We start from the raw sequence: 26,367 nt of genomic DNA, 5'->3' as shown, positions 1-26,367 counted from the left end.
TTTCTAGTGTAGTGTCTTACTTGTGTCCCATCCCCCCACCCCAATATCTGTGCCTGATAACAGTAGGTAATCATTAAGAAATAAATATTAGAATAAATGGGCAAGTGTTAAGGAAAGAATGTACATGGGTGGACAGTCTCTTGGGACACAAAACTGGGTGGGATCCAGGATACAGGAAAATAGAAGCATCAACTTGTCAAAGGAAGAGGAACATCACCTCCCTTGGGAGGAACTGTAGATAAGTCTGGGAGGATGGAAACGGATTAGGTCTACGTGTTGTCCAAATCCTTCAAGTGTCCAAATCCTTCAAGTCCTAACTCAAATGTCACCTCCTACACTGTCTTTCCTGAATCTCCCATTGGAGCCGACTCTAACTCGCTTTATGTCTTTAGACCGTCTACCCTTAGACGTTTATTTGTGCACACATCTTATTTCCTTTCCTATACCGAGACCTCTTTGAAGACAAGAAGAACCGGTTTGCCCCACAGCATATGTGATACATGGTAACCGCTCATTTACTCTGGGTTTTATTAGATGAATGGGGGGGCGGGGGAGGCGAGACAGGCGATAGTTGGGGGGTGAGACAGGAGATGCTTGCACCAGAGACTCCAGCGAAGAGAGAAATCTCCAGACCCACAATTAAATAGTTTAACGCGAAGCCAAGCAGCAACTCTTCCAGCCTGTCTCCAGCAAAGAAAAGCTGTGGTCCGCTGACCTCCAACCTTGCTCTGAGGACCCCAAGCCGATACACTGCGACTGCCCTTACCAATGCCTGACTCGATGTTGCAGACAGCCTTTTGCCAAAACCTATACTTCCTCGTTCCTCATCTGAAGCAGAACCTCTGATTACACTTAGCCTTCTTCAGGCCTCCTTACTCGTTCCCTTTCTCCTTTCTCGCAGGCGCCACCAGGATGGCGCGCGTTGGGACAGCCCTAGCGGGCAGGAGAGGAGGGTCCTGCGACCGGAAGCCGGAAGCCGGAAGGGGGGCTGTGAGGACGTGTTCAGTGGAAGCCGGAGCGGGACCCGGCGGGGCAGGCAACATGGAGCCGCTGTACCAGCAAACGCACAAGTGAGGGACGCGTCGGGCACGGGCTGGGACGAAGCCAGGCTGGGCGAGCCCTAGTCCCCTGGGCTGGGGCCTCGGTCGTCTGCCAGAATGGAGGCCTAGTCCTTCCTTACGGGCGCTGCCGTGGGGACCAGCTCGGAAGGGCTCAGTCTTTGGCCGTGATGCCCAGGTCTGCGGCGGCCGGAGGGTCCTACCTGGTGCCCGGCGACATTGGGCCCAATGCCTTCCGGGATCTCCGAGGCCGTGACTAGCTGTTGGGTAGACTAGGTGAAGGGAAAGTCTCACATTGTTCAGCTCCAGCCAACGCTGTTGTCCGGATTGCTAGAACCGGTGGGGACTGAGGACCCCTGCACATAGGCGTATTACTGTTTAGTTGGAGAGCCAGGGTGTTCGAAAAAAGGTCTAACATGGGGCACCATGAGATGGAAGGTAAATGAGCATTACCAACAGGATCTCCTTAAGCAACTTAGAAGGATCCATCACTGAGCTAAGGTCGTCAGAAAACGTTTAAAGACTCACAGCCCCTAAATGATACCAGTCCTTACTCTGGATTGGCCCAAACCTTGTTGCTGCTACGCTGTGATTTTTATTTTCTCTTTTATTCTGATTTCGGTGTACACTAAAAGACCATATTTTTCTGATAAAAGAAATTGCTCAGAATATCTGGTTCCAGGTTACCTTTAAGGAAGTTGAATTTTGGTTTAGTTTCTCATAAAATTCCTTGGTAGTGTTCCTTATTCATACTGCCCTGCGTTTTTGGAGCTTGCCGAAATATATAATTGAATAGGGAAATAAGATCATACCTATCCTGTTTGGGGGGAAATTATTATGGTCAAACGTAAATAACATGAAGTTTACCTTTTTAAAGCTAACCATTAAATTTTTAATTAAGTTACCAGTATCCTGTAATTTACTATTTAAAATGATATTCATTTCTAAGCGTACATCTCAGCGGCATTAAGTACATTCACAGTGTTGTGTAACCATCATTATCTATTCCCTGAACTTTTTCATTATCCCAAACAGAAACTCATGTACCCATTAAGCAGTACTTCCCCAATTCTCCCCAGATCCCTGGTAACCTGTTCTACTTTCTGTTTCTGAATTTTCCTATTCTAGATATCTAGATATCTCATATAGTAGAATAATATATTTGTCCTTTCGTGTCTGCCTTATTTCACTTAGCATAAGGTTTCCAAGGTTCATCTGTGTCATAGCATGTATCGTTCCTTTTATGGCTGTATAATATTCTTTGGCAGAGTCACACACACACACACAAACACAGTTTTGTTATCCATTCCTCTACTGATGGGCACTTGGGTTGTTTCCACCTTTTGACTATTGTAAATAATACTGCTGAGAACACTGGTGTACAAATGTCTGTATGAGTCTCTATTTTCAGATTTTTGGGGAATATATACCTACTTACACCTGTCCTGTTCTGACACCTTCAACTCACAGTATAGTTTTGTGCTGATGAAAATTCTCAAAATCACGCCCCCAAGGCCTGGGAAAGAAAGGAAATGGGAACCCACCTCTCTTAATGAATTCACAATAAAAGAAATACTTTAGAGCACTAGAATAAGAGGGAGAGGATCCTCTTGTTTCGTTTTCTAATTTTGTGTTTCTTTTTCATTTATGTTTCATTAAGTTACTGTTTCATTTTCTACTTCTTTTTACTTTACTGATTCAGCAATTGGTTTGGGCAGGTGAAAATGTAGAGCCTACTTGGTAATAGTATTGAAATGACAGAATTGGTCTTAAACTATTATATGAACCCTATTCTCATGTAAAAATTATAGGAAGGACAGCCAAGGGACAAAAACAGACAAGGGGCTTTAAAAACTGGATCTGTGAGAAGAAATGAAGCAGAAAATTATGCCCATGTTGCTAAGAAAGGGCAGATCTTTTACAATAATTAGGCTCAGTGGACTGAGTAGTGCTTTGAAATTGATATTGTGTACAGTCTCATCTGGTGAGCTAATTTGGTTAAAGGATAGTCCTAAGGAGCTTGCAACCCAGCTTATTTTTAAGAATAATTTTGTTCACAGTGTCTCATGCTACCTGTTACTGGTGCAGCAGGCAGCTGATCACAGAGTAAACTTGGAAGCTCAATTATAGGTCAACTTAGAGGAGGAATTCTAAACGGTGTCCCAAGCAAGATTTGTGGAGCATAGATGAACTCCTTACCTATGCAGGCCTCCAACCACCTACCCTCAAGCTCTGTAGACCCTTAGACTGTATAGCAGAGCTCACCAACTTTTCCTGTCAAGAGCCAGATAGTAAATATTTTAGGTCATACAGGCCCTTTGGTCTCTGGCAGCTATTCAGCTCTGCTATTATTAGTGCACAAGCAGCCTTTAGACAATGTAAACAAATGGATGTGGTTGTATTCCAGTAAAACTTTATTTACAAAAACAGACAAGGGACAAGATTTGACGAGCCACTGCTAGGCCTTCTACTATGTAGTCATTCGTTTATTCAGTGAATATTGCTTGAGCACCCGCTAAGTGTTAGGCACTGTTCCAGTGCCGACAGTAAATTGTTTTGTGCTGCAGTATGTTCGTCGTCATCATCATGACGATTATTAGTGGTGCAGTATGTTCTGAGCTGCCTCCTTTCCCCTCAAGGACTGAAACAGGACTGAGGATTCTGGCTCTAGACCTCATCACCTTGTTTTCCTCACCTATAAAATAAAAGTTTGAGGCTGATTAAACTGTAAGTCTCCTTTCAGTTCCATAACACTGGTGATTAAGTGTCTTAAAAAGGAAACAATCCTGTGCATATCTGCAGTTTACTTTTGGAGTTGCAGAAATTAATGATTGCAGCTGAACTGATACAACAGTAACTGAGCATATTAATTTTACTGGAACTTTGAACCCAGTTTGTGGTTATCTCCTGCTGTGTCCCTGAAAGTACATTGGAATTACATCAGCATTTTAAAGTTGCATATCTTGAAAATGCCTGAACATTGGGGGAAAAAACAGATGAAAAGCAGGGTAAACATTTTACACTGAAATAATACTGTGTTATGGTGAACTTTATAGAGGAGCTAATAGCCAGGCTTCTATTTTTGAGATCCCAGTGCTTGTAAAGCTGCCCATATTTGTCCAGGATCATTCAGTGCCCTGGACCTTATTATCACTAGAGATTCTGATTCAATAGGTTTGGAGCACAAGAAGCTCTATTTTTAACAAGCTCTCCAGGTGATTTTGATGAACAGCTGGGTTTAAAGACTGTTACCTTATCTCAAGACCAGTTTTCCCTTTTTTTTTTTTTTTGATTTTGCCTTCTGATGAGAGGCTAAATATAGGGAAGGCAAAGTGGGTGAGGTGAAAGTGCCCAGATGGTTCCGCTACTTTTAAGTAAAGCAAGCAAAGTAAAAACAACAGACTTTGCTATGGTGCTGTGTGGGTTACCACAGCAGTTTCATATTGCCTTTGGATCTATGACCCCTTAAATAATTACGATGATCAGTGCCCCATTTTGGAGTTGAGGACACTAAGGCACCAAGGAATTAAATGAACTTGTTCAGTGCCCCTCAGCTGCTGCATAGTGGAACTTTAACTCAACTCACATCTTTTAACTCCGAAACCCTGTTTCCTGCTCAGGTTAGGCAGAAGCAGTATGTGTGCAAAGTGGGTGTATATGATGGGGATCCGGTAGTTCCATGGACTTAAAATTTTTTTTTTTTTAATTTGGTGGTGCCGGGTCTCAGTTGTGGCACGTGGGCTCTTCGATCTTCGTTGCTGCGTGTAAACTCTTAGCTTCGTCATATGAACTCTTAGTTGCAGCGTGTGGGATCTAGTTCCCTGGCCAGGGATCGAACTCCGGCCTCCTACACTGGGGAGCCCGGCATCTTAGCCACTGGACTACCAGGAAAGTCCCTCCATGGACTTACAAAGAGCAGTTCTGTTTTAAAATTCTTCCAGGGACCTCCCTGGTGGTCCAGTGGTTTAGAGTCTGCCTTGCAATGCTGGGGAAGTGGATTTGATCTCTGGTTGGGGAACTAAGATGCCACGTGCTATGGAGCAACTAAGCCCACACTGCATAACTGGAAGGTCTGTGAGCCCGTGCAACCAAGACTCGACGCAGCCAAATAAACAAATAAGCTTTATTGAAAAAAAATTCTTCTAGATCTTCTACAGACATTTAAAAAAAAAAAAAAAACTCAGCAACATTGACACTTGTTTATTTGCTACTGGGTCTCTGCTTGGTTATGTTTTCACCCACTCCCACCATGAACCCCACACGAGTCAGGGCGAGGACTTCGGATTTCTAGTGTCCACATTCCCGTGTCAGATTTGCATATCACCTGTTCCTTATTGGCTTCAAATGTGTTGTCTGAATTCCCAGATCCATGTAAAACAGTTGCCACTTTGCATATAGTAGTTCTCGCAATGCCATTCGTCCTTGCTCTGTTGTTTTCATTTATTTCCTCAGGCCTGGCATGTGCAGATTGGTATCACTTTATTGGCTCTTATCTTTTCTAGTTCATGTAAAGCAAAAAGAGATTGGTTGGGAAAAGTCATGTTTCGCTGCAATTTAATATCCATTTTCACTTAGAAAATAGTAAAAACCAGCTGATGAGCGGTTATAGGGTTTCGTGGGTATTGACATCATCTCTCCTACTGCTGTCGTGGAATTTAAAAATTGAAAGTGACTGGCAAGATCTTCCATTTCAATTCACTTTGGTCAGGAAGATCCTTTATAAAGCCCAAGACAGTTCATGTATTCTGTGTGTAAACATGCCAGAGCCCTTTTTTTCCCTCTTCTTTGAGAGTTTGTTCTTGTTTTTTGCCCCTATGTTCAGCTGATATCTGTCATCTTGAAATTTGTACCCTTTGGTTCTGGGGCTCCCTTAAGTGGGGGCTTCCCCGGTGGCTCAGTGGTAAAGAATCTGCCTGCAGTGCAGGAGACGTGGGTTCAATCCCTGGGTCCAGGAGATCCCCTGGAGGAGGGCATGGTAACCCACTCCAGTATTCTTGCCTGGGAAATCTCACGGACAGGGAAGCATGGCAGGCTATAGTCCATTGGATCACAGAGAGTTAGACACGACTAAGGCAACTGAGCACGCATGCACGCACTCCCTTCAGGAGCAACAGAGAACAAGCCACTCCTCTTCCTGTCGTCTCTAGATGCTTGAAGAGCCCCAGCTGCCCCATTGGTTTTTCCTCTCTTTTCTCAAAGGATCATTATCGCTAGTTCTTTTGGCTGTTCCTCTTTGCAACTTGACTTCTAAACTTTCCCAGTCATCTTGCTCATCTCCCATTGGGGGAAATCTTGGCTTGGTAGGGTTTCTTTAGCAAGTGACCCAAACCTGAATGCCATTCTGTGTTGTGGACTTGGCTTTTTAAAAAAAATCTTAAAACACTTTTTATCCTCGACAAATTTTATTGTATTCAGTTCAGTTCAGTCGCTCAGTTGTGTCCGACTCTTTGCGACCCCATGAATTGCAGCACATTAGGCCTCCCTGTCCATCACCAACACCCGGAGATTACCCAAGTTCATGTTCATTGAGTTGGAGATCCAACCATCTCATCCTCTATCATCCCCTTCCCCTCCTGCCCTCAATCTTTCCCAATATCAAAGTCTTTTCAGATGAGTCAGCTTTTCGTGTCAGGTGGCCAAAGTACTGGAGTTTCAGCTTCAACATCAGTCCTTCCAGTGAACACCCAGGACTGGTCTCCTTTAGAATGGACTGGTTGGATCTCCTTGCAGTCCAAGGAAGTCTCAAGAGTCTTCTCCAACACCACAGTCTAAATGAAAAACGTTCATATTTGCTTTGTGGTTCAATATCTTAACCAGTCACTGGAGCGCAGAATTTTGTGCAGATTTCATAGTCATAAGTTGATTTTTAAAAAAAATACCAGAACAGAACATAGAGCCAAAGGCAGTCCTGTGATAGAACCTGGAAATCTTCCCCAGAACCCCTTGGGTACCATTGTTATACCTGCCAGGGGTCCCTCATCCTTAAAGTTTAAAATATTTGTCAATCACATGGGAGAAATGTGATGTTATTACTTTCAATATGCATTTTCCTGATTACTAGAAGAGTGTTTCTTCATATATTTTTGTCCATTTGGATTTCCTTTTCTCTCAGTTGCCCTTTGCCCATTTTAAAAACTGTTTTGTTTTATTTTTCCTATTTGTAGTAGTTCCTTATACATTCAAACATATTCCTTTGTTATCTGCTACAAGTGGCTTCCAGTCTTTCCCTTTTTTTCCCCCAGGTGTGCCTTTGGTGTAAAAAGGTTTTGTTTTTGTTTTTTAATGTGCTCAGATCTATCAGTCTTTTCTTTTATGATTTGTGGGGTTTGGGGGTAGTTTTGGTTTTTGTCTTGTGTAAGAAACCTTTGTTTAACCTGAAGTCATAATATGCACGCCTTGAGTTTATCTTTGTGTGTTATACAAGGTACCTTTTTTTCACAAGGATAACGAACTGAGCCATCAGCGTTGATTGTAGTCCGTTCCTTTTGCGCTTCCGTTAGAAATTTGCCTCACTGCCCATATCCAGGCCTTCGAGAAAGTCCTCGTTCTCTTTTCCATCAGCACTGCCGATCAGTGCTCTCTAGCTGTTTGCATCATTTCCCTGATCCAAATATCAGTTTCTTCAAGTTGCTGTCCTACATCTGCCTCCATATCTCCATGTGTCTCCATTCTAAAGCATCTGGACTTACCTTCCTGAAGTAGCAATCTCATCCCTCAGACTCTAGGAGTGATTTCTGGTTGCCTGTCAGGACCTTGGGTCTTGCCCAGGAACCTCTGAGGGTCTGCCTTGCTTCTGGAGCCACGGGTCATGTTTCGAGACCACAGGGAAGCCCTGGAAAAGACTCGAGGCAAGTTCAAACCAAATTTAGGCTCCTGGCTTGCGTTGGTAAATTTGGGGTCACAGTTTGTGGTGCTCACGGTAGAGGCTGGTTGCTGACGTTTCTTCAGGGCTTGGAGATGATAGAAGAGTTCACAGGCTGCCTCCTTGACTCTCTGTGAAGAGACCAGAAACCCCAGGAGGTGGTTGTTGGGGTAGGATAAAATATCCCCAGGATTTATCACAGAGGACTGCTCGGAAGGCTCAGACGGTGACTTTGGCCAAGCCCTGGGAAGCCATCGAGAAGCGCCCTGGGCCTGGTGTCAGGACCGGCCAGAGGGCCCGGGTACAGTGCTGAGTTTCCAAATGGCCTCCTGTTGCCAAGGAAAGAGGTTTACCAAACAGGAGATCCCTGTCTCTCTGGGCCTTCCTCTGATGGCTCCCTCCCACTAATCTGCCTCCTGCCCTTCTCCTCTCTGACCCCAACTCTCAGGCAGGCCAGCCTGCTGGTCACCCACGTGACAGGCCTTGCAGGCATTTGTGCACGTCGTTTTCTCCACATCTTCCTTTACCAACTCACATTTTGAACTCCCTCTGCCCACGGAGCTGCCCCCAGCTCAGCCTTCCGTTTTCTTTGCCTTTGCCCTGCTGCTCAGAGCTTGCTTTTTGTTTACGCTTGTGCGTGTTAGTGTTGTCTTAATTCTTTTTGGGACTTTTCGCGTCTATCTGGCCTGTTGTTCCTAATTATACTGTTTCTCAAGGACAAGAATTCTATCTCTCTTGCCCTTTGACTCTCTCTAGTACAGAGCAGCACTCAGCACATTGGGTCAAAGAACAGAGAGTGGGATTGGCCGGGTTCACATCGAGGTTTATCACTTGGTGTGTGACCTTGAACAAGTTACATAACCTTTCTGGGCTTCGGTTGTCTTATTTACAAAACGAGGGTGATAATAGTTCTTTCCTCATAGGGTTTTGACCTTGCAGAACGTCTCAGATGCAGTGAGCGCTCACTAAATGCCGCTTGTCTGCATTGTTATTTAACGTTAAAATACTAGAAACCGTGCCAAAACATGTGACCTGAAGTGCCACACACAAATTTCACAGTTCAGCGACATTGTCCATTTAGATCAGTTCTATGCCGGCATTAGAAAAATTGTCTTTCCTGACCGAAGCTCTGTTGATTACGCATGTCTCACTCATTTCCTCCCTCTCCCTTTGATAGGCATGTCCATGAAATCCAGTCTCACATGGGACGCCTGGAGACGGCAGACAAGCAGGCTCTGCACTGTGAGTAATTAACTACGGAGACCAGAGTCCTGTCTCTGATGACACGCTGCTAATGGGCTGGGTTTCCTGACTGTGTTTCTGCCTCAGGGGCTGAAGGAGTCAGCGTGGAATGAGTTCTGTTGTGAGGGTGGACAGAAAAACCCTATGGCAAAGTCACTGGTTTCCCTGACCGTGCCCTCTGGAATCCCACAAGTCTTATCCCCCATTACCCCTCCACTCAACCTGACAGGGCCGATGGGAATGGGAGTGCTTGCCTCCATCTGTCTTAATCTAATTACCCTGTCCGTAGAGGAATGTGGTCCATAAAGATTCAGAGATGTTTAACTGAAACTGGGCGTTTCTTCTTGAGCTGAGAATGCTGCAGCTTTCTAGGAGGATTATTCAGAAACGAAGGGCAATATTAATTAGTTCAGTTCCCACACCATGATTTCTTTTGAGAAGAGTGCTGCTATTTGTGTTTTAGTTTCTTTTCTATTATAAGAAAAGGTCCTGAAACTTCCCTGGTGGTCCCTTGGTTAAGACGCCATGTTTCCAATGTAGGGGTGTACCGGTTCGATCCCTGGTCAGGGAACTAAGATCCCACATGCTGACGTGGCATGGCCAAAAGGAAAAGAAAAGGTGCTTTTTCTGGGTCTGTCACGCAGACACTGCTGGTCCCCCACCACCACTGACGCTGTCTCCTCCTCTCACTCCTTGGCTGGCGCTGGGCCCATTCTTCCTGTTTTCTCAAGTCTGTTTTCTGCCGCTCCCAGGCACCTCTTCTCTCGGTCCTGTGCCCTGCCTTGTTCTGAGCTGTTTGTTAGCGCTGGGCTCCTCTGAGAAGGTGACACTCTGTCTCTACTGTCACTTCCTTATTGGACAAAAGGCAGTCTGGATGCCTTTTTCTGTGCACAGTTTAGCTTCTGACCGTCGACTTTGGCTTTCCAGCAATCTCATTGATACATGATTAGAAATGGAAAAGAGGTCATTTTGACTGTTTAGCAAAGGAGCTAAGGAAAATGACTGTATTTATCATATTATTACCTCTGTGGATTCTTTTGTGGGCCTTCCCTGTTGGTATTTTGTCTATTCTGGTGACTCCAGCATCGGCCTACCTATTCTTAAGGGAATGCTTCTCTGTTTTTCACATACTAATCTTTCCCTGTGTGCTTTTTTTTTAACCTCATTATTTTCTGTAAAGGGTTCATTTGGCAGTCTTTTTACTAGTTATTTATAACCCATATCTGAGAATAATCTCAAAGGAAAAGAGGCCTCATTCTATATCAGAAAATACTGCATTTTGCTGAAAATATTTATTTGGGCAATCTTTGAATGTTCATTTTATTTTCAAAGGCAGGAAATTTATTTCTATAGATTTATCTTTAGGGGTTTTTTTTATTTTAAATAGCATTGTTATGGCATTAACACCTATATATACGTGTGTGTGTATATATATATATATATACACGTATATATAAACATTTAGAAAGTCACTTAGTATAATTTGAATTTTTTTCTGTTCTCATTAGTGCATTTTTCTTTTGCAATATATATTTTTGAGTTTATTGGATATAGAAAAAAACATGTTTGATTTATCATTCTAATTTAAGTTCACTATCTCTTTTCTAGTAATTATTCTTTTTTCTCTTCTGTGCAGTAGTAGAAAATGAAATCCAAGCAAGCATAGACCAGATATTCAGCCAACTAGAGCGTCTGGAGATTTTGTCCAGCAAGGAGCCCCCCCACAAAAGACAGAATGCCAAACTGTGAGTGCTCTGGCCCTGCCAGGCCTTGCTTCCGGAGGGGTCATCAAATATTCTGAAAATCCACTTACACGTTGAAAAACTGAGACTATGCAAAGATAAAGTCCCATAAAGACCACAATTCTACTCGCATGATTCTCCCTCAGAGTGAAAAGCCTGTGTTGTACACCACAGGGAGTATAGCCAATATTTTATAGTAACTGTAAATGGATTATAACCTTTAAAACTTGTGAATCACCCTATTGTATACCTATAACTTATATAATATTGTACATCACCTCTACGTCAGTTAAAGAATAAAAAGCTGGTGAGGTTAGCAGCTCAGAGGCCTGGCGTCTCCTCTCCTTGTTGGTACCATTTTGAAATTTTGCCCCCAGCACTGTTTTTCTGACCAGACCCATGGCCACTTGAAACCTAATGCCACCAGGGAGTTTCACTCTGTTTTTTGATTCCCACTTCATTCTTGGGTTGAATTATCTTGCTCTTAATCACTCCAGTCAGTGTATTTGTAATAAAATACTGATCTAATGTTTGATACACCCCCATGAAATTAAAGCGAAACCACTTTCACCACCTCTACCCCAGCCTCTGTTTCCAAAATGTTTATGAAACTTCATTGATGCTGTACTCCACAGATGCCTTGGGCTTCTTCCAGGAGAGCAGTAATAATCTCTAGAAGGTCAGGAAGAGGTCATCGAACCTGCTTCCTGTCACCTGTTCCCTGTCATGCATCCAGAATCAGAGACCAGCAGATAGTTAGGGAAATCTGCTGGAATCTCATTTGCTACCATTCTGCTCTAACTACAGCCTCCTTTTTTAGTTTCAACATCATTTATCAAATCAGATTATTTGGGGTTGGGGGGGTGGATAGCATGGATGGGTACAGGGAGAAGTAAGGAATTGTCTTCTTCCCTGAAGACAAAGTCCAGCCACCTCCAGTTGTGCTCCTCTGGGCTCCTGGAATTTAATATCTCTGTCAATTCCAGCCGTGTTGACCAGTTAAAGTACGACGTCCAGCACTTGCAGACTGCTCTTCGAAACTTTCAGCACCGGCGGTATGCACGGGAGCAGCAGGAGAGACAGCGAGAGGAGCTTCTGTCTCGCACCTTCACCACAAATGTAAGCCCGGCGCCTGGGCGGGATCAGCAGAAACTGGGGGGTTGGTTGGAGCTGGAGCTCAGGACTCTTGACAGTAGCCCTCTGGGGGTCCTGAAGCAGACCGATGGGATGGGAGGCGAGCAACTGGAAGTGATGCTGACTCTGCGTTGCCACAGAGACTAGACCTAAACACTGCTTGCATCTCTTTTTCTGTCACAGAAACCCTCTGAGGAAGTAGTTAAAATGAGGGGACAGGCAGAGGTGAAAATTACCTGGTTTGACTGGTCGATGCAGAGAAGTGGACTTTCCCATGGTGGAAACATTTTCCTGATCAGATCAAGAAGGATAATTAGAACTTAGACTATTTGTAACGAGGGCAGCTTTCAAAGCTGCCTTCAGGCAATTGTCTGTGTGTGTGTGTGTGTGTGCATGCGCATGCATGCACACAGTTCCAGTGTTGGATGTGTTAAAATGTTTTTGCATGTGTGTGCATGTGTGCATGCGTGCAGTTCCAGTGTTGGATGTGTTAAAATGTTTTTGCCTCTTGCTAGTGTGTGTGTGTATATGTGTGTAGTTCCAGTGTTTAATGCGTTAAAATGCTTTTGCCCCTAGTCTGAGCGCCAGTTAGGAGGGATTTGTTAACAGGTATTTCGTTTTAGAGGGACTGCTTGACTTGAGCCTGTTTGAAAGTTGCCTGTTGGTTTGCATGTTTGATTTCCTAGGATACCCATGTCCCTGTCCTTTGGTCTCAATGGGATCATTTCTCACACGTGGCTGTAGAACATTACTGGCTTTTCCTGTGTCCTGCATAATGTATTCCACCAAATAAGGTGGGTCTCAGGGGCTTTTTGGTTGGTTTTTTGTTTTCTTACAGAGGTTCATTTTCTAAAGTGGGATTACGCTTTCTAAGCCCATCATCAGAATTCAAATCCGTTCCCACTTTGCAGATGTTGAACCTTCTTTGCTGTGTCCACATGTGCAGTAAATTTCCCCAGGTGCTTCAGAATATGCCTACATAGTTTGGTTTCTCTGATGCAAGCAGTCAAGTAGTAATGATTAACAATTCAAAAGGTCAACAAACATGTGCTGGTCGGTAAGCAGAGCTTCTTTTCAAAAGAGCAGGGAGCTATATGACACATTTAAGGTGTTGCGTGGGCTTTTGATAGCTGTGGTATTGGTTACAGGGCTTTTTTAGGCCAGGGATGATAGCTCCGAAGTACTTTACGTCTTACCAGCCTAGTGTGATGCTGTGCGTACAGTGGGCCCTTAATAAAAATTATCTGGCTGAATGAACTTCTTCCTGCTCTTTTTATGATCATGAGCTATAGTACATTTTTCTGAGAAATAACAGCCCATCAGCTGTACCCAAACACTGGAGTCTTCACCTACCAAGCATCAGCTTGTGCAGGATGCTATTTAAGGTGCTGAAAGTAAAATGTGTTTAAATTAAAAACCTTGACTCCCACCCCTGATAAACTCCCATGTTAGCAGCGGGGGGATTGAAAATATATACCTGAAAAAAGATTGTGAACTTGAGCAGCGATGAAAAGGTGGTTTAACTTCTTCATGATGACAGAAAGTGGTAAAAGTGGTACTGCTTGGCAGAAGGGTTTGTAACGGTCAGGGAACTGGAAAGGGGACAGGGCAGTGACTGGGCGAGCCACGTGCCTGTGTCCTTCCCGCTTGCAGGGTGAAAGTGGAGCGCTGGCACTGGTTTTGATGTTTCTCCCTACAGGACAGTTACCCAGCACGGGGATTTGTGCCCCTCTGGACGTCTCACTGGCGGGGTCTCACACAAGTCATTCCACCTCTCTGGGCTTCTGTTTCTTCATCTAAAACGAGGATAATACCATAACCACATCATAAGCTTAGAGTGGGGCCTAAGCGAGCTTAGAATGAAGAGTTTGCAAAGTGGAAAGCATTGATCAGTATTAGTTCTTTCCTCCCTTCAGTTTTTTACAGACTTTGCTTCCCTGCTCAGGTGGATAGTCCCATTGTGATCACTGTTGGGCCTTTAATAGAAACCAGTTTCTGCTCTCCGTAGTCAGTCTGTCTGATCGGAGGGAGGAATAAGCTGTAGATGAAATAGCCAAAGGACAAAAGCAAATCTTCCCCACTGCACCAAGGGGAAGCCAGGTAAAGGAACATTTGGAAGAAGGTAGATTAGTAAGGAGTTAGAGACAGCCTTTAGGAGAAGCCTAGGGAGAATAGTATTTCCAGGACTTCCCTGGGGGTCCAGTGGTTAAGACTTTGCCTTCGGAGAAGGCAATGGCTCCCCACTCCAGTACTCTAGCCTGGAAACTCCCATGGATGGAGGAGCCTGGTGGGCTGCAGTCCATGGGGTCGCTAAGAGTTGGGCACGACTGAGCGACTTCACTTTCGCTTTTCACTTTCATGCATTGGAGAAGGAAATGGCAACCCACTCCAGTGTTCTTGCCTGGAGAATCCCAGGGATGGGGGAGCCTGGTGGGCTACCGTCTATGGGGTCGCACAGAGTTGGACATGACAAGCGATTTAGCAGCAGCAGCAGCAGCAGCAGCAGGAGTGAATTTGATCCCTCATCGGGAGCTAAGATCCCGCATGCCCCGTGGCCAAAAAACCAAAGCATGAAACAGAAGCAATATTGTAACAAATTCAGTAAAAGACTTTACAAATGGTCTACATCAAAAAGTAAAATAAAAAATTTTTCCTGAGTTGGGGGAATGATGCAGAGGAGGCAGGGATGAACAGACTTGTGTGGTAGAACCCATTTGGAGACTGAGAAGTCTGAGAATTGTACTTCCTCTGAGTGAACAGAGGCTGCCCCAGGTCTCCACTTTGCTTTTCAGTCTCCGTCAGGTTCCTTTGATTCTTGAAGCATTTCCTCTAGCAGTTCTTCCAGCTCGACCTTGACCAAGAGGCAGAGTGGTCAGTTGAGGTGGGGACACCAGGAGCTGAGCAGCAGCAAAGTTAATCAAGTGCCTGCGTTTCTTTCACAGGACTCTGACACCACCATACCAATGGATGAATCACTGCAGTTTAACTCCTCCCTCCAGAAAATTCACCACGGCATGGATGACCTCATTGGAGGCGGGCACAGTATTCTGGAGGGACTGAGGGCCCAGAGAGTGACCTTGAAGGTGGGGGCCCTTGTGGGGGGACAGGGAGAAGGCCTTGTGTTTTGACTTTAGCCAGCAGTGTGGGACCTGCATTTACCTTTTGGTCACGTAGCCCTGAACTGTGATGCTGTGGTGGTGAGACAGAGCCTTTGAGTTGGGATCCTTTCTGCTGGAAGTGGGTTATTATGAGTCCAGAAGTAGCCGAATTCCCCTGCCGGTAGGTGTTTACTGTGCTTACAGTGAGCCATAATGTGGCATCTCTCAGTGTCCAGGTGGTTTTCCATTTCCTGAACTGAACAGAAAGTGACTGCCACTGTGAGAGGAAGCAGTAATGGGCCGAGAAATTCTGTGATAGAATTCACTCTCGGAAGAAGGAAGACACGGCTTTACTTGGCGTCTCATTCACTCTTGGGTGTTTTCCGTGCGGCCCCTGTGGTGGGCAGTCTTAGAGCCGAGACCTTTGTTGTGCAGCAGCTGAAGCCCCCCAGGGGAGGGTCTTGGTGCTGCCCGGGTTGATTGACAGTGGCTCCTGGAGCACAGGCTAGTGACCCCCAGTGACTCTGCTTCATTCTCTCTTTAGTAACAGGTATTCCTAGAAACCCTGCCCCATTGGCTGAGACTCAGACCTCTAGGGAGTGGTTTACAGAAACATTACTCAGCCTCTGATGTCAGGCGTGATGTTGCAGCCTCAGCCCGTTTCCTGTATCACCCTGGTGGGCCATGGGTGTGAACTGTGCCTGCTATCAGGGTGTGTCCCTTGTGCACAGAGCCCTCCCAGCTCCTGAGCTGGGAGGAGCAGTCACTCGGAAGCGTGAGCTTTATCTTAGTTTTTGTTGGACCATGTCGAGCCTGTCAGCTCTGCAGGACTTCAGTATGTTTCTGAGCATCGCCTGCCACCTTTACCTGGGAGGAGGTCAGGCAGGCCTCGAGTGACACGTACCTTGCTGATGGCCACGGCGCTTCAGACAGTCTGGAAATGTGGTCTCTGACAGCTCCACGGGCGCCCCCTTTCAGGACAGCCGCCTGCAGTTATCTAAACTGGTGTGTGTGTGTGTGTTTGGTTGCTCAGTCGTGTCTGACTTTGTGACCCCTTGAACTGTAGCCCACCAGTTTCCTCTGTCCACAGTTTTTTTTCAGGCAAGAATACCGGAGTGGGTTGTCGTTTCCTCATTTCCTCCTCTAGGGGATCTTCCCGACCCAGGGATCAAACCCACATCTCCTCTGTCTGCTGTATTGCAGGCGGATTCTTTACCCACTGCACCATCAGGGAACCCCAATCTAAGCTAATACATGAGGGTTAATCCTCCCTTCTTTAGAAAGCTGCTGGCTTCCTAGCCATATCTCAGAAAAACAGTCAAACTCTTTTTAGGATGAGACTCAGCCTCAACACTCAACGTCAACCTGGTAGGGCTCAGGGCTTATTGTTAAAGCAAATGTCAGCTTTCTACTGAAGTCTGGTGTCACCGAAGAGCCCAAACAACTTTTGCCCTAACACTGTCCCCAGAGATAAAGCGCTGGGAAGCCTGGTGGGTGGGCAGTCAGGGGTTGGAGTGCGAGGTTTCTGATGTTTCCTCTGCACATCTGCTGTACTGATTCCTTCTGCCTGCCCACTTCTGTCAGGCAAGCTGCTGCCTCAACCATTTGAAAAGAACATAGGAAGCATGAAGGAGCCGGGCCTTGATTTGGGGAAATTTGTGGTAGAAAATGAGTAGTGTTTTTGAGATGTATGTTAACTTTCCAGTGATTTTTGAGGTTGATATTTGAATTTCATAGTGATGGAATAATCTCTTCTTTCATAGCTAAGCAGAGTCTTGATTGAGAATCTAATGCTGATCATCACTGTTGTGGCGAAAACATGTCTCTGATCTCCTCTGGCAGAGACGAAGTTTGACCTGAGAGACTCTTCTCTCAGTTGCCCATTACTGTGTTCATACGGGACCTTAGGTTAGATGCCTCCATAAAAATACAGTGGGTGACGTGTAAGTAAGTTGAGGTTCACCCAGCATTCATCTATTACTTCATATAAAATTGAATATGCTTAAAAATGAAAATTAGAAAGCAGGGAGAAAGGGCGGCCTGGGTGGTATGGACTGTTGGTTTAGGAATAAAGTACCCTTTTGTTTTGGGTGGTGGGAGGTGACATGTATTTGTGGGGTTTTAGGTCGTGGTCCTGGTGTCTGGCAGCTGTGTTTCTCTGGTTCCGCCTTGCCTGCTTCAGACCCTCTCCTGAACCTGGACATAGGCTCTGCTCAGCAGAGTTCCTGAGGTGTCTACTGTACAGCGTGCACAGACTGATAGCAAGCATTTTAGAGCCAGGGAGCAGAGAAAAAGTTTCTTTGATGTTGCCTTTTATTTTTAATATGCAAAGTGAAAGTGTTAGTCGCTCAGTCGTCCGACTCTTCGCAACCCCATGGACTGTGGTTCACCAGGCTTCTCTGTCCATGGACAAGAATACTAGAGTGGGTTGCCATTCCCTTCTCCAGAGCATCTTCCCAGCCCCAGGATTGAACCCTGGTCTCCCGTATTGCAGGCCAATTCTTTACCATCTGAGCCACCAGGAAAGCCCTTTTTTTTTTAATATAAAATATTCTAATTTAGAACTTCTTTGTGGAGGTATGATGGGCATACAGTGACGTGTACAGATCTTAACTTGTACAGGTCATGGGGTTTTGACAAATGCCTGCATACACCTTTGTAACTCTCCCTGCTGTCAAGACATAGACTGTTTTCATCACCCCTGAAAAAGCTCTTGTACCCTTTCCAGGTTAGTTTGCTCCTGCCCACCCCCCGCCACGCCCCGCCCGCAGGCAACCACTCTTCTTATTTCATCATAAATTAGTTTTGGCTGTTGCTGACCTTAATGCAGATGTTCACATTACTCTTGTGTGTGCCTCCTTCCTCTCAAGAGTGTTCCAGGCTCTTTGATGTCATTACACGGTGTCCTCGGGTCCTTTGTATTGTGCATCAGTATCTCATCATGCACAGAACATACATTGTTAATCCATCCTCTTGTTGATATGCATCTGGATTATTTCTGGTTTGGGGATATTCTCCTGTTTTCTTCTAGAAGCTTATAGTTTTAGTTTGTATGTTGAAATTTTTGTGTATAATATGAAGCAGTGGTCATTTTTTAACACACATTCTTATGCATTATACATATGGACATACACATGTGAAGTGAAGTGTTGGTCTGTCATTCATGCCCGACTCTTTGCAGCCCCATGGACTGCAGCCCATCAGGCTCCTCAGTCCATGGGATTTTCCAGGCAAGGATACTGGGGTGGGTTGCCATTTCCTTCTCCTGGGGATCTTCCCCACCCAGGGATTGAACCCGGGTCTTCTGCACTGCAGGCGATTCTTTACTGACTGAGCTACAAGGGAAGCCCACGTTTATATATATGTGTGTATATATGCTCTGTGCACAAGATGCCCATTATCCAACCATTTGTTCCAGCACACTTGTGGAAAAGACTTTCCTGTCCCCCTTGCTTTGCTCTGCGACCTTGATTGAAGGAGCCTGATGTATGTCTGGTTGCTGCTGCTTGTATACTTTGGGCGTGACCGAGAGACTGTTTGTCCATCGCAGCTCATGATGACATTCACCCACCCCTGGCACAAGGAGGTGATCATGGTTTTTCGTTCTCCTCTTGTCTGCCCCAGGGGACCCAGAAGAAGATCCTTGACATCGCCAACATGCTCGGCCTGTCCAACACAGTGATGCGGCTCATCGAGAAGCGGGCCTTCCAGGACAAGTACTTCATGATTGGTGGGATGCTGCTCACCTGTGTGGTCATGTTCCTCGTGGTGCAGTACCTGACCTGAGCCAGCCAGGCCCCGCGGCTGAATGCCAGTCCCAGGGCGTGAGTGTGTGAGTGTGTGTGCGTGAAAGAGAGGGGGCCCAGGGGCTGCCCTCTGAAATGTGTGTGCCCATCTTAACTGTGAAGAGCCCTCGGAAATAATTGTGACCTGTGGCCTGGTGGGAGTTTCAGACCTCTGTTTCTTGTGACATCTTGGAGGGAAAGCTCATGCTACCAAGACGTGCAGTGCTTAGGAAATGAAGGAAGTACCAGTTGGCTTGCTCACGCTCGCTCGCTCTCACTGGGGGAAGGAAGTGAAGCCAGGGTGAGGGAGGAGGAGGAAAAGGGGAGGAAGAGAGTGGCCTTGGCAATTTTGTCCTTGTAGCTGATACGCGCCTGGGAAGCTACTCAAGCTTGCAGACAAGACTCCATGCTCTGTCGTCCTCCACCCTTTCTGACTCCTAGTAGGTAGTCGGAACAGAAGCAGACAGGAGGGGAAAGGGGCCTTCTTCCTCTACACTCACTGTAGTAGGTAGATTCATATGCTCTTGCTACTAGCCACTGTGCCCACCCCACCCCCCACCCCCAGATGATCTGCAGATGGCTGACTGCCTATCCTTGTCATCCTTCCCCGGAAGCCGCCCCCTGGAGGAAGCAGAGGCACGGGCACTGTTGCTGACAGCAAGTAGGATTTTCCACAGCACAGTCGCTGGGTGTTTCTCCTTTATAAAGTAAGGCCAGTGTTACTCCCTGGTCTGTCTTGAAACTGAAAACCCTAGGCACCGATTTGTTTCAGCAGTTAATAGAACAGTTGACTTCTAAGACTGGAGCCTGGGCCTTTGCCCCTTAGAAAGTAGCTGTGAACAGAGATTAGTGATTGGTCTATTACAGTCTCATCTCGAGTTTTAGCGTCTTTAATTAATAATAGACTGTTTTCCCTTTGTTGAAATATATTAGTAGCTGCCAGTCAAGCCCCATTCTGTCCAGCCAGTGAGGGCAGATGCCACCCCAGGGATGCTCCTGGTGTGTATGTCCTTGTAAGACTCTCTTTTAAGGGACCAGCACCTTTTGCTTCTCTGACCAACCCTGGATTAAGGCTGTACCAATACCCAACATGTTGTGAGATTTATTATAAAGCCAGTCTGTTCAGAGAGAGTCATCAGTGAAAATACCAGGAAGACCTGGTTAGCATATTTTTTCATCTATCACAGGCCCTCCCAGCCATAGGCCTAGTAGGGCAAGACAAATATCACTTAGAATTTCCCAGAGGAACTGTGAACCTGGTCGGTATTAACCCCACCTTTGAACATCTTGCCCTAGCTACTTCCTGTCTTTGTTGCTTGTCATTTGGACTATCTTCTGTCACCTTTCCCTCCTCTTTCCTTCTTTCTGAGTGTTCTCGTCCACCTCCCTTTTTTACCCTCCACCTGTCTCTGTAGCAGTATTGTCTTTTCAGGTACATCTGTGGCATAGATCCCTTTTGGGGAAAGGTTTCTTAATTGTCACAGATTTTTAAGTGAGTTTTCTGGGTACTGATTTCAGACTTTTGGTTGGATCTCCATTGCTCCTGCTCGTCTGGGCTAAACAGGGGCCCTGGGTTTCCGAGGAAAGGGAACTCTGATCAGAGTCCCTTCATAAAAGGCTGAGGGCCCTACCAGCGTGAAGACTGGCCTGGTGGACAGACAGAGGGGTGGGTGCATCTTCCGACCTACCTGTGACGTGGGGAGGCCCAGTTTGAAATGTCCCCCATGTCAGCACCCCTGTCATCCCAGGGACCCGGCACAGGGTTCTTACCAGTCCACAAAATGGGTCTTTAAACTGCACAGACTTGGCTGCGAGCCTGGGCACTCGAGGATCCCACCAGACAGTGCGCTTTGGAAGACGTGCAAGGAGCAGCTGAGCCATCTGGACTTGAACTCAGGGGAGGCAGAATCGCCCCCCACCCTCTGCCCTCCGGTGGCTGACGTGACATGTTTGCAGTGTACACCCGTGTATTTCCACACTTGGCCTTCACAAGTGATTGTTGCCTCAGTGAACCAGAAGTAAGGTCTGCACCTTCAGTGCCATTCTTCCTGCTTTGTAATACAAGTGGAGGAGACAGTTTGTGGGTCTTCACCACTGGCGGGGTAAGGAACAGCAGCCACTGTATGTCGCAAGGTCCTGGGGCGCTGAGCCCTCGTGTCCTCCTGTGCTTGGCTTCGGTGATCTGGGAGAAACACACTTGTGCCTAACTGGGTGCTCTGTCTCCACAGTCCAGAGTACAGGGAAGGGTCCCAGAGCAGGGAAGGAGCGCCCTCTAGTGGAGATGGGGTGAATTCTTAACATAAGCTCCAGCAGCAGCCTCTGGGATCTTGTAAAGAATTTTGGTGTTCCTGTTGTGGTTTAAGAGAGGTGGGTTGTCCAGAAACTTGGAAATAACTTTCATTCCGCGGATGTTTACTCCGGGTGTGATCATCTTAAGAAAAGCCAAACTCCCAAGACCAAGTAAGTAGGAGAGTCTTGATTTTATAGAAGGCTTCAATGCTGGGTTTTCTCTTAAGACCTTCACCCTGATGAGTTTAAATGGGTTTGACTTGCAAATTTGGCTTTACGCTCCTTGTTTTTGAAACACATCAATTGAATAAAGTTGCCATTTATTTTATTTAGAAAATGACATTTTGTAAGGGAGTTTGACATTCATCTTTATAACTAATGGCCCCCTTTTTCTCTCCAGCCAGAGATTCTGAAACACTGTTCCGAGACCAGAGTTGGGGTTGGTTGCCTTAGCAGCAGCGGGGGAACTTTAAAAAAAATTACAGATTACTCTGGCCTACTTTGGACCTTCTGAATTAGAATATTTTTATATCTCTAAAGTTATTCTGATGTGTGTCTTAGAAGCTTTTCTCTTAAAGACTAGAGCATTTGAAAACTTGCCGAACTAATGCAGCATATATGAGTGGAGAGCAAACTTGCCAGGTCCAAAATAAAGTCTTGATTTGTTTCTGTCTTATTCCAGGAAAGATTTGAGGAGAGTTAGAAAATATAACCAATGGCAACCCACTCCAGTACTCTTAGAGTACTCTTGCCTGGAAAATCCCATGGACGGAGGGGCCTGGTAGGCTGCAGTCCATGGGGGTCGATAGGAGTCGGACACGACTGAGCGACTTCACTTTCATTTTTCACTTTCATGCATTGGAGAAGGAAACGGCAACCCACTCCAGTGTTCTTGCTTGGAGAGTCCCAGGGACGGAGAGCCTGGTGGGCTGCCATCTATGGGGTCACACAGAGTCGGATATGACTGAAGCGACTTAGCAGCAGCAGAGAAAATAACTAAGTGAATAAAGAAGTGAAAACTAGGAACAAGTCAGCAAATGTCAGTGCCAAGAAAAGGACACTCACATGCAAGTCGTGAAACCCCACAGGAGGGCTCTGAGGGGTCCCTGACTTGGCCTCGAGGCCCAGGAGGCACAGCGAAGAGAGAAGCATGGCCTGTTTCAGTCTGTGGAGGGGTAGGATGTCATATTTGCTCAGAGGAGGGCCTAGACCTTGACGACTGCTGGCTTCCCTGTGGCCCTTATTGTAAGTTGGACATGGTTAGTTTCTGGGTCACCCGTGTAATCTTCGCAAACCTTTCCAGTTAGGTTGGGAGTCCTTCCATTTGTGCACATCAAGAGGCTGAGCTTCAGTGACTTTCACAAAGCCCCACAAGGAGTCCTGGAGGAACCGGCCCCTCTGACCTCACAGCCCAAGCACGTAACCTTGGCACCTGCCTGCCTGCCTCCCATGCTCGGGACATGATGCAGGAGACTGGGGCAGCCTGGGTGAAGAGCTGTAGCACATTTGGTGCACCTTACATGGCAGGTTCTCTGCTCTGAAATATTTTCCTAACTTAGAGGGTGGGGGTGGAGAATTTGAGGAGGACCTCCTGGAAGGAGAAGGCAATGGCAGCCCACTCCAGTACTCTCATCTGGAAAATCCCGTGTTCGCCGGAGCCTGGTAGGCTGCAGTCCTTGGGGTCGCTAAGAGTCCAACACGACTGAGCAACTTCACTTTAACTTTCCTTAAGTGGTGAATGGAGCTGTACTCAATCTTTCCACGAGGGGGAGACATAAGCCTTTCGGGCTGGTCTGCCCAGCACTCCACTCTGCCTTAGGCCTGGTGCATTTGGAAGAGGAGGAATCATCTTCAGATTTAGTTTGTTTCCTTATAGAAATTCTGCTGAGCAGCGGCTTGTCCCTTGTTGCTCTCAGGGTATGGCCAGCAATGCCTTCTGAAATCTCAGTTCATTCTAATTTCTAGGGCTGCTCTCACTGTAAGTCTCACAGCACACGGGTGTGTTGCAAACAGACACGGCAAATGCCCCCCGGTGCATCAGTCCCTTGCCCTCTCTCTCTGTCTGTTCACATCATGCAGCACATTGGAGCCGAGGGAAGGGGGATGGCAGAGGATTCTGCAGTCCCTGGCCCCCCTGGGTGCCATCGGTAATCCCCCCACCATAGAACCTTCGTCGTATGCATCTCCTTGCCTCATTGCCACAGCCCACTGGCAGTGGGCTCCCAACCTTGGCTTCATGTCAGAATCCTCTCCAGACCTTTTAAAGACACCTGTGTGTGGGTCTTACCCCAATCCATTACTATTTGACTGGCTTGGGTTGTAGCCTGGATATGGGGAATTTGAAGGGCTGCCAATGCAAGAGACTTGGGTTCAATCCCTGGGTTGGGAAGATCCCCTGGAGGAGGACATGGCAACCGACTCCAGTGTTCTTGCCTGGAAAATCCCATGGACAGAGGAGCCTGGCAGGCTATGTTCCGTGGGATCTCAGAGCTCTTGTCAGTGACTAAACAGCAATGTCCATCAGCCTGTGACTGTCAAAGGCAGTGAGGGAGAGCTGGTGGGAGGGCTGCCTGTTGGGCTCACAGCTCTCGTGCGTCAGCTCCAGGCCCATCTGAGAAGTGGTTGCTGCTCAGAGTCTCAGGAAGCCTGCAGTGGAGCTGAGTCCTGGTGGGCAGTTGCTCCGTGTGGGCTGTGCCTAAGGAAGGCGCTGCCGCCCCCCTTCCCCCTTCCAACCCAAATCATGGCCCCATATTCTTTCACTTAAGACAGCTTGGGCAGATCCTCTGGCTCCACTCCCCTCCTGGCACCTGCTGGCAGGTTTGTTTGTGTTTTTTTTTGCATGCAGTTTAAACTTATGAGTTGTTTATTTCTGGAATTTTCCATTTAATGTTTTTAGACTGAGGTTGAACAGTTAATTGAAACCATGGGAGGTGGAACTGTGGATGGGGGGAGGGGGCCGTGGGGACACTATGTATAGAATTTTCCTAAGTTTTGTGACTCATTCCAGCCAAGCTGGATAGAAGTGCCAGTATCTTGGGCACTCCATTGCAACTGGCATCTGAGGTGGGGAGCAGGCCTGTGAGACAGAACCCTTAACCTGTGGGGTCTGACATTAAATCTGGAAGTTAGTGTCAGGACTGAACTGAAATGTTGGACACCCAGTTTGTGTCAGAGAATTGGGAAATAGATATTCATTCATTCATGATCCTCAGCACTTTACTCAGGCTTTCAGTTTGGGATTTTGAGTCCTCCATCCCTTTCCAAAATTAGCCGTTATCATGATCAGCCAAAATCTGTAGTAATGTTAGATAAACTTAAAAACGTCTTTGGCTGCACCAGGTCTTAGTTGCAGCACACGGGGTCTTTGATCTTTAATTGTGGCATGTGGGATCCAATTTCCTGACCAGGAATCAAACCCAGCCCCCTGCACTGGGAGCACAGAGTCTTAGCCACTGGACCACCAGGGAAGTCCCAGATACCAGACTTTTATCTGGTAAAAACTTGACTTGGTCACTTCTCTGCTCTGCTAAGAGTTTCTCACACCAGGGCCTGTGCAAGGATGGGGCAGTGGGCTGGGGAGCTGGGACCTCCATAGGAACAGAGAGTAATCATTGTTGACCCTCAGACCTCTCTCCATGTGGTTGTGAACTTCTAAAGAGAAAATCCTGAACTCTCCTTCATGTTGCCTGAGTTCTTGTTGCAGTATGCCTGGGTGGGCACACAGTCATGTCTAGGAAACCATTTCTTCCCCTCCTTCACTGCTGTGGCAGGGAGCGGCCTCTTTCAGGGAGCTCAGCACAGAGGCCCTGGGAGACCCTTGGCAGGCAGCCCCCAGAGCAGAATTCTGGAATGGGAAACCATGGCCACCTTCTTGAACAAGAAAACACCTTGAAATAAATTTTCTGAGATCATCTATTTGGAGGCAATAGCCGTTAACTAAAGATGTAGAAGGCCTGGGATATTCACTTAAGGGGGAAAAAAAAGTTCAACCCTAGTATTGTACCCTTTTAACATTCCACTCCAGTATTCTTGACTGGAGAATCCCATGGACAGATAAGCCTGATGGTCTTCAACCCATGGGGTTGCACAGAGTCAGACACAACTGAGCGACTAAGCACACCACACCCATCACTTGCTTATGCTCTCTTTCTCTCAGCCTCAGTGTCCTTGTGTGTCAAATGGGGATGATGATAACGACCTACTTCTTAGAACTGTGGTGAGGACAAGAAGATCGATCAATCACGTGGATCAGTGAGGGTGCTCTGGGCTGCAAGCACCAGCAGCTCACTGCTGGAGCTGCAGTGGGCTGCAGGGTTTATCGATTCAGGGCTCTGATGTCATCCAGGGCAGGCTTGGGACTGCGTAGGTTCCCCAAGAACAGCAGAACTCTGGGGAGACGATATAGGAGAGGTGGGAGTGATGGTTGAAAGGTCAGACTGGAATTGTCACCTGCTGAAGTTCATGGATTCATTCGTTCAGTAAGCACTCATTGGCACCCGCTATGTACCCCGTCATGGAGGCGGGCCTTGGAGTACAAATGTAATTCACAAGGTCCCACCTGCATTAGTTTCGAATAATGTGTCACCACAAAACACAGGGGCTTAGAGACTCCTGGTGGTCCAGTGGCTAAGACTCTGCTCCCAATAAAGGGAGCCCCAGGTTTGATCCCTGGTCAGAGAACTAGATCCCATATCTAGTTCTAAAGATCCTGCATGCCGCAACTAAGACCTGGCACAGCCAAATAAATGCATAAAGATTTAAAAGCGAACAAACAACACTGCTGTATTCAAAATGGATGACCACCAAGGAACTTTTGTACAGCACGTGGAACTCTCCTCAGTGTTGTGTGTCAGCCTGGATGGGAGAGGGGTTAGGGGGAGAATGGATACATGTGTATGTATGACTGAGTCCCTTTGCTGTTCACATGAAACTAACAGCATTGTTAATCGGCTATACTCCAATACAAAATAAAAAGCTTAAAGTTTGAAAAAAACAATGAACAAAAAATCATAGGGACTTAACCGCTCAGTAGTAGTTATCTCACCGTTTCTAAAGACTAGGACAGGGCGTGGTTGGGATGCTCCGTGATGTCTGAGGCTTCAGCTGGGAGGTTCCAGGGCTGGGGGAGGGAATCATCCTAAGATTCACTCGCCGGTC

General features: G+C 46.6%; 1 protein-coding gene across 2 annotated transcripts; it reads left to right on the top strand.

Annotated features, from left to right (window-relative positions):
* Positions 1–947: 947 nt before the first annotated feature.
* On the top strand, positions 948–21,550 carry GOSR2 (golgi SNAP receptor complex member 2). 2 transcript variants are annotated; one of them, XM_019981903.2, is made up of 6 exons: positions 949–1,070; positions 9,098–9,162; positions 10,799–10,907; positions 11,891–12,023; positions 14,981–15,121; positions 18,761–21,550. In XM_019981903.2, exons 1-6 carry the CDS (start codon positions 1,042–1,044, stop codon positions 18,920–18,922), a joined length of 639 nt encoding a protein of 212 aa, XP_019837462.1. In that variant the 5' UTR covers positions 949–1,041; the 3' UTR covers positions 18,923–21,550. The 2 variants fall into 2 exon arrangements, with proteins under 2 accessions (XP_019837464.1, XP_019837462.1); XM_019981905.2 differs by lacking the exon at positions 14,981–15,121 and having other exon boundaries at positions 948–1,070.
* The last annotated feature ends 4,817 nt before the right edge of the window (positions 21,551–26,367 follow it).

The sequence above is a fragment of the Bos indicus genome, chromosome 19 (genome assembly GCF_029378745.1).
Source record: "Bos indicus isolate NIAB-ARS_2022 breed Sahiwal x Tharparkar chromosome 19, NIAB-ARS_B.indTharparkar_mat_pri_1.0, whole genome shotgun sequence".
Classification (NCBI taxonomy): domain Eukaryota; kingdom Metazoa; phylum Chordata; class Mammalia; order Artiodactyla; family Bovidae; genus Bos; species Bos indicus.
Note: the sequence above shows the minus strand (reverse complement) of the source record. Positions and strands in the feature narration are given on the sequence as shown.